General features: G+C 40.9%; 1 protein-coding gene across 2 annotated transcripts in view; it reads right to left on the bottom strand.

Annotated features, from left to right (window-relative positions):
* Positions 1–4,588: 4,588 nt before the first annotated feature.
* Fam216b (family with sequence similarity 216 member B) overlaps positions 4,589–8,674 on the bottom strand; it is a 7,230-nt gene continuing 3,144 nt past the window's right edge. The window contains exons 3-4 of one of the 2 annotated variants that reach the window (XM_021182620.2): positions 7,745–7,865; positions 4,589–6,217 (exon numbers count right to left, since the gene is read on the bottom strand). In XM_021182620.2, coding sequence (XP_021038279.1) covers positions 6,006–6,217; positions 7,745–7,865 — 333 coding nt within the window. In that variant the 3' untranslated portion in view covers positions 4,589–6,005. The remainder of the gene's footprint in view (positions 6,218–7,744; positions 7,866–8,674) is intronic. The other variant, XM_021182621.1, reaches the window with a different exon arrangement.

The raw sequence follows: 8,674 nt of genomic DNA on the forward strand, positions 1-8,674 counted from the left end.
CATAAATACAATGACACACAGATCACAGTTTATCGATTCATTTAAAACATATATTTGTAGGGATATTTTTATATAGAAAGATAGGTTTCTGAAACATCTTTGACTTTTATTTTATTTTATTTTATTTTATTTCAATTAGCATACAAAGTAGCAGCTTTCTTTATGGCCTTTTGTCACATACTAAGTTTCAGTAGCCTGTTCCCTGCCCTGCTCCTGTCTCCCTTTCCTCATCCCTGTTCATGCCCTTCCCCTTTCAGTAAATACCTTACATCCTTTCCTTTCTATTGCCCATTCTCTTAAGACCTCCCCCTCTCCCATATTTATGGCTTACTCTCTGGCTTTTTAGCCTCCGTATACTCCCTCCCACATAAATACATAGGAGAAAAATTTAGAAGGTAGGATTTGCAGATGAGAGAACCTGTGTTACCTCACTTAATATTTTCCATTCCAATCCATTTTTCTTTATGGCTGAATAAAATTGCATTGTGTGTACGTACCACATTGTTTTTATCCATCCACCTGCTAACCATCCTTAACATTTAATGATAGCAGTTAAAGCATTCTTACTGTCTTCATGGACTATTTTTTTAAAAGTTTGAGCTGTTGTGATGGTTCACTGGGTAAAGGCATTTCTACCAACCCTGAGAACCAGAGCTCAAACCCCTGTACTCACATATATGGTAGAAGAAGAGAACCAGCTCCCACAAGCTGTCCTTTTTGCTCCACAGGCATGAAGATCACACACACACACACACACACACACACACACACACACGTAATTTTAAAAATTAAAGGAAGATATTTCTTTCTTTAGAACTTTTATTTTTAGAGAGGTCTTGGGTGCCCTTATATCTACTGAGCTTCTTGAGCCAGGAAGTTAACCAGGAAATTGTTCAAGAGTCCATGCATGTTCCAGTGTTCAGCCCCTGTAGAGTTTGGTAATTGCCCTGACCTATCTGAACTGTGGTTTTCAGTACCCACAAATGTTTCCTCTTCTGGCAGGACTGAGTCCATTGTGTAATTGGCATACTTTGATAGCTCTAATGTGGAGAAGAACACACGAGTATCCTCCAGGGGTCGATAGGAATTGATTTCCAAAGAAGGAATTGATTACACTTCAGGCAATGGACTGGTTTAGGGAGGAAAGCCAAGTCAATGAGGCAGATAAAAGGGTTTCTTCTATAAGCACTGATGCAATTAGGAACTCATTTTAACTGAAAAGGTGCAGAACTCTCACACATTTTCCTCTGGCCTTCATCACAAATAGGGACAAATTCTGAAAAATGAGACAAAGGTTCACTTTGGAGAAACTATATTGCATAGTTAGTAATGCCAGCTCTAGGGAAGAGAAAGTGTTTTAGTAGATCCTGTCCTGTACTGCAACATACCCTGGCTTTTGAATCACAATAATAAGCAGTTTATTCATACGTGATATGGAAGATTACCAAAAAGGTACTTCCATTGCTTGTCCCTCAAAGTCTCTACCACCTGCAGCTCTTACCCCTCAATTTAAAAAAAATCAGATTTATCAGGGAGAAGTGTATCTCTTCTGGCCAACGCATATGACTATTTGAGTGACACCTTAAATGCAAACGGCTGTTTTACTTTACCCTGTGTAGGAATCAAATACCAGGTATATATTCTGATTCACTGAATCAAGGAGGGACACAAGAATCTGTGTTTTACAGCATTGCCACCAAGTCTAGTATATGGATGATATTCTGACAAATAGTATTCCAACTGTATTAATCACACAGGAATAAGGCCTTGCTTATTAAGTGTCTTCAGTTTACTTGGTGTTGCTTTCCCATGCACGGTATTGAGAGTTTAAAAACAATCCCCCAAGAGAGCCATGCAGGAACAGAGCCTGCAGTGTAGAATGGTTGCCTGCAAAAAGCTAACTCTCTAACTACACTGAGTGATCAGAGGTGAGCTTCAGTGAGCTGGGTATATGTGGCCAGCAATGGGGTGATGGGATGTGAATGGAGAGATAAGTTGGAGTCTCTTTCTGGACTGTGTAAGAATAAGTGTTTCCTTTACTTTTGCACCCTTATGCATGCAAGCCATTCCCCGTACCCCACAAAATGGCTCCCAATAAGCTCCACCTTCTACCAGACACACCCTTGGGGAATACCCTACCCTTGTAGAATTTGGACCCAGTGGCCTATTTCTAATGCAAAAACAGAAAAAACACAGAAGAAGAAGAAGAAGAAGAAGAAGAAGAAGAAGAAGAAGAAGAAGAAGAAGAAGAAGAAGAAGAAGAAGAAGAAGAAGAAGAAGAAGANAGAAGAAGAAGAAGAAGAAGAAGAAGAAAACAGGACTAGGTTATAAATGTGGACTAGGTTATAAATGACTCTAACATCCACGTCACACACACATTCTACCCCTGAGGAAGTATGTCACAATTCTGAGCTGCCTTATTGAGATGTCTGAGACTGGAAAGAGAAGGACATCTTTAGCTCTTAAGAACCCAGGCTTTGAGTGTACTAGATCCCAAGGCACACAGTTCTGCCACAACCATAAGAGTGAGCTTGGTAGTGGGCCCTCCCCTGAACAAATGTTTAGAAATCATACCTTCATCCCACCCCTCAGTTGCAGGCTTGTAGGAGACTTTTAGCCAGAAGGCCCAGCCAAGTCATGCCTAAAATCTGTGCCTGTACCCTAATCAAAAATATGTGATGGTAAATAATGCAGTTTTAAGTCACTAACTTTTGGAACAGTCCATTGGGTAATGGTAGTTAACTACAGACTTGGGGGATGGTGAGTCTGGAGAACAATGTGAACAAGGAATGGTGAAGAATTAATGAGCTCACGATGAAGCTGTACTACGGCTTTATTCAGGGACAATTCTTCCTGCAGGGGCTGCTTCTGTCCCCCATTCCTCTGCTAATATTGAACTGCTCAGCCTTGCAGCTTGTTCCCTTAAATCACCAAGAATATCAGCATCACTATCTCCAGGCTGCTCATGATTGTCTTTCCGAAAACTTGTCACTGAGAGAGTAGCCATCACTAATGGGGACAGTGTCTCTCACAGACCCAAGCTGCTGGACAGTGGCTGTCACTAGAATGACAGAAAACCCTATAACATTTCTAGGACTCAAAATTGTGCAGCTACTCTGGAAAACACTGTGGCATTCTCACATATATTTCAATGCAATCAATGTAGATATAACCTATGAGCCAAGTGTACGTCTAGGTATCTTTCCAAGACAAACATTTAATCTTCAAGTAAAACTTCCATTCAAAATCCAATGATTATGCTCAGAATTCAAAACTAGAAACATCCCAAATATTCATTAACAGATAGAGAAACACACACACACACACACACACACAGAGAGAGAGAGAGAGAGAGAGAGAGAGAGAGAGAGAGAGAGAGAATATAACAATGTCAAAAAGCAGGAAGTCATTGAGCAATTCAGGGGATTGGCACTTTTATTTCAAAGCAATTAGTAAGTTTGGTTTTGTAGACATAAAGTTTGATTTACACAGTCATCCATTAAAGAATACACAAATAAAAACACTTGAATATTTTCTAAATGTCCACTCACCATAAGGTACAAGGAAGTATTAGAATTACTACCTTACGACTGCTTTATTTTATTTTATATTATTTTATTTTTGTGACCACCTTTTCAAAAGAACTACCTGGAGTCTCCTAGGAGCCACATCAATTCCCCTGAAGGTGATGCCTCTCGTAACTTCTGTGAGGCTCCACATCACAATCTATTGCCTGCACCTGGGATGAACTGATCCCTTGGCCCTGCTAAGCACTTCCAGGCCTCACCAGTAGGGTAGCTTTCTGGGACCTTTGAAATATATCCCAAAGCTAGAAGCAATTTGATGCAGACTCTTTGAAAACTTTTATATTGTTCAACAAGCATCATTGGTTGACTACCACGGTCATGTGCTAGCAATTTTAGGTGAAACGGTCCCTTATCTACCTGTGTTGACGGTGGTCATTGTGAACCACAGCAGTATGGTCTCCAAACCATCAAAGTGGCAGAATTACCTAAAACCTTCATGTGTCCTTTCTACCTCCTAGATTATCTTTCTCAGAGTCCTTTTCAGTGAGCATCATTTTTTAGCTCGTTAACCTACCACATCCCCCCAAGCTTCAAGTGTGGGACTCTAGCTATGTGGGGCATTATCTTCTCAGAAGGGAGAACTGGAAAGATGGGCTCCATGCTGATTTGCATCTGTTAAATCCGTTTGTCCTTCTTATGTGCCTATGACATTCACCAGGCCAGAGGACTGTAAAAGCTCGTGCCAAAACAACAGCGTCTGAGATTTCATTTATTTATTTATTTATTTATTTATTTATTTTTGATGCAAGGTTACAGCACAGACCCCCACCTGCTTGTTATTCTTGTTATTCTGTACCAGGAACTAATGCTCACTCAGCAGGGATCTAGGCCAATCAAACTACAAAAGCAGTCCAAGACAAAGTACATGTCAGCAGTTCACAGAGATAAAGGGCTTGTGTGGAGACTGGGGAAGGTTAGCGTGGACTGGTAGGGCTGCCCCATCCTCTACCATGAGAGTTACCTCACAGTTCATCTCGGTTGTTTTTTTTTTTTTTTTTTTTAAAGCTTCCCTAACAACCCCTGTTTTAACAGTGTGATCTACTTAGAGTACTTGAGTCAGTACAGGTGTTGCTGTTGTCAAGAGGCTTCTTCTTGATTGAGTAAATGGCCCCTTAGTCTCCCCTGTTGATGATGGGCAGTATGAGCCATGGCAGGATTGTCTCCATCTGGTCAAAGGTGTACTGCTTTCCCAAGACTTCCCGATGGACTGGTGGGACGGCCATGCCTCTTGCCCCACCCAAAGAAAAGTCAGGTAGAATCCTAAACTCTACAATGAGGGTCTTCAGAAGCTTTGGACAGATCTTATGACTTTGATGTTAATGGATGTAGAGAGAAGACAGCCATCACCAAGGAGGGTTTGAGGGATTTTGGTTCTTTCTGGATTTGGCTGGAAAGGGGTCTGGTAATGTTGTAACATCATCTTTTTCAGATGAACGTTCCGTTTCTCTTGTCAACTAAGTTCTATCCCAACTTATTTCTTCATGTGGTGACAGACAGACATGACTGGCTGATAGGAATGACATTTTTTTTAAAAGACAAAGAAAAGGAACGTGACCAGTTTTTAACTTGGCTGTATGGGATTACTAATTTTTAGCACACACAGGATAATCTCTGATAAAGAAAGTCATTACTGAACATAACTAATACAATGCTGTGGCATTTGCAAGAGGTTCACCCGGCAGCTATCTCATTATTTGCCCATTTGCATGGTCTTGTATATGGTCTTAACATCTTCAGAGATAAGACATGAGATCAATTCTTCGGGGCTATTTTCTGTTCTGCTGAGAGTGTTTGTGACTGCCAGGGGCAGGTGTGTGCATGAATTATCTTACCCATGTCAAGGCCAATTGCAGCTGTATAGAGTCATCCTGGCAGTAATAGGCTGATAAACACAAATTTCAAAACAACACAAAGTGACTGAGTCAGGCTAGAACCAGAAACTGCAGGACCAAAGTAAATATTATTGCTTAGTTGGGCTGGGGATAGGAAGAGGCACATGCCACTTATCACTAACATTGTGACTCCAGAAACCTCCTTAATCTGTATTGACTGTGTGGGTTCATGTATTTTCAGATGTGCAATGGGCAGTGGTCACCCAGGGCTGGAGGTGCTGCCCCTTGTCCCTTCCTGCTGTTCTGCAGATTTCTCTGGGAGACTGGAACTATAGAAGCTTTTACTCTGAAAGCTTTGAAAGCCCATTTACTTTACAGATTACTTGTGCTAAAGCTTGCTTATTCACTGCTCAATAGCTTTCAGATCTTCCAACTTGTTCTTATTGGCAGCATTTATGTGGTGGAGGGATTATGTGTAGGTCTAGAGTTCGCCTTAGTATTCTTTTATTCATTGTCATTCAGCAAACTCATACCAAGCACCAACTAAAATGCCAAGAATACACAGATGAGCTGCCCATTTCAGAGACTATGCCTTGTCTAAGGTCTTGGTGCTCAGCATGCTGTGCGGGGAGGCTCTGGATCTGACTCTAAACCGAGGTTTTGCTGGTTGACCCTTCTTTGCATGGCTGAAGACTCTGGGGAGAATAGTCCTTTGAGGAGCAACCGTGGCTGAGGCTCTCATGGTTGAATGTCTAAGCACAGCAGCACAAGACAAGGCCTCCTGTTGAGTGATGTAACCTGGGGAGGGGAGGGATGAGAGGGACTTCAGTGTCAACATTCATCTCTGAAAGAAATAACTGTTAAACAAATTGAACAAAATACTTCCTCCTGGCTGGCAGGGTGTGAAAAGCTGTCTTCTGTCACTCCTTCCCTGCCACGAGGGACTGACACCTCTGGATACCATGAGCCAAAATAAGTCCTTCCTAACCAAAGCGATTTCTGGCAGATTTTCTGTCACATGAATGAGAAGAGCTAACTGACAAAAGTGACTATAGTCATCCACTTGCATGTTTGGAAAGAAACGTGAACTTTGAGTAGACTTCCCATGTCACTTGTCTTCGATAGCACAATTTCTTTAATGCAGAGAAGGATAATACCTGATTTAAAAGATATGAATGAGTTCTTTCAGTGTTTCTCAAAGTACAGTCTTTACAGTGCCCACTGGATTCTCTGGATCCGCGTGTTTAAAGAAATACCCATTATAATTTAGAATTCCACTCTCTTCAAAGACCTTCTGAATTAGAAACCCAGAGAGCAAGGCCTGGGAATCTGCATTTTAGTAAGATGGCAGTTAGCTTTTATGAACACTATTAACTATATTAACTGTGTTTAAGCTTATTGGCTTCTTTGGTATTTATCTCTGAAAACAGAGCCATGCAATGGTGCTTCCATCACACTTAAGATAGCCTTCAGTAACCACCAAATCCCAAGTCCTTGCTTACTAGTTGGATGACGCTGGTCAAGTTATTTTAACTCGTCTAGGTTTCAGTTTTCTGCCTGAGTTGAGAGAATTGTGCGGTACAAGGGGCGAGCAACTAGAGACGTTCTTGTAAGGTAAAGGACTTGGTAGCAATGAGGTCTTCCAGGAACCTGATGCTCATGATCTGTCCATGTCTTCTGAAACCACGGTGTCATCTGTGCTTTGTAAAATAGAAATGGATTTTGGTAGAAAAGGAGAAAGAGCAAAGTATGAGCAGATAGAAGCTATGGCCCTTAGAGAAGCCACCTCTTTCCTGAAGTCCTCATTGACAATGACTGGCTGAATGGTCTTCACCAAATTACAGGATTTGTCTGTGGTTCTGGCTCCATAACGATAAAGCAGGAAGAGAGTGAGACATAGTACATTATGTTCTTGGCTGGATGTATGGACTATGCCAAATGCTCAAACAATGTAGCCATTATTGTTGGGAGTAAACTAACTTTGATCTTACACAAACAGTAAGGAGGGGAGCCATCGTTTGAGCTTATGCTGGCTTTCCAAGTCCAGGGATATTGATCTACTAGATCAAGTTCATATAAATCTCAGAGAGTTGTTAACATTTTATAAGAATCAATACTCTAATTTCTTTAAACCCTCTTAATTCACCTATAAAACTTCACTGTCTATTGTCAGGGATAATCATTTTTAAACTTGGTTAGCCAACCATGTTGATAAAATAGGTCGGCAGAGGCTATTCTTCCAGAATTATTTATCTGGAGATGTGACTTCTGGCTGTAAAGAATAAGTCACCTACTGATATGCCTGGTTAAGGTAGTTAAACTCACCCAGATGCTGTTGGTACCCAAGGCTGTGAATGTAGCGGGTCTGCAGGGCCTTCCACTGGGGCCTGGAGTCATAAATCCTCATGATGCTGTACAAGTAGCGCCTCTGCCCTTGATTTAGGTCCTGTCAGAACCAAGAGGTGACTTTGATAAATCCCTACGTAATTAAAAGTGTGTGATACATTTAAAATGAGTGTCCATAGGAATAAGATGCTTCTCTTAGGGTGACACCTGTTTTAAAAACACATGGGACATGAATAATCAGGAAATTTCCCTTCACCATTTGTGTAAACAATATTCTTCGTGTATGACAATGCTGAAAACAGTGAAGGAAATGGTGCTAGGTGATGTAGATCATGGTTTTATTCTGAGGGAGGTGTAAAGGCTTCTGGGATATAAGAATCTTATTGGTCCTTAACTGAGAAAAGTAGGTTGTGAGAATACATACAAGGCCTGAAGTATGCGGTATTCCAGACAGCTGAGGTGTTCAGTGGAAAATTCCAGTAAGGAATAGAGATAGATGCTCAAATGGCATCGCATCCTAGAAATATCAAGTTAAAATAGTTGTCTTGGATGTGAAATACCAAAACAAAAGAAATATCAAGGCCAACTGAAAACTATGTGGGGAAAACTGCACATTTATAGATAAGCTATTATCTATAAATGTAGGTTAAGGTGACATTTACTTGTTAGACATATTGTGGGGGACAAAATCAGAAGTCCACGAGACAAAATGGCTTTGTTTTGCTTTGGTTGTTGTTGTTATTTTCTTCTTTCTTTTTCTCTTTTCTTCTCTTTTCTTCTCTTTTCTTCTCTTTTCTTCTCTTTTCTTCTCTTTTCTTCTCTTTTCTTCTCTTCTCTTCTCTTCTCTTCTCTTCTCTTCTCTTCTCTTCTCTTCTCTTCTCTCTTCTCTCTTCTCTCTTCTCTCTTCTC

Source organism: Mus caroli, chromosome 14, assembly GCF_900094665.2.
Source record: "Mus caroli chromosome 14, CAROLI_EIJ_v1.1, whole genome shotgun sequence".
NCBI lineage: Eukaryota > Metazoa > Chordata > Mammalia > Rodentia > Muridae > Mus > Mus caroli.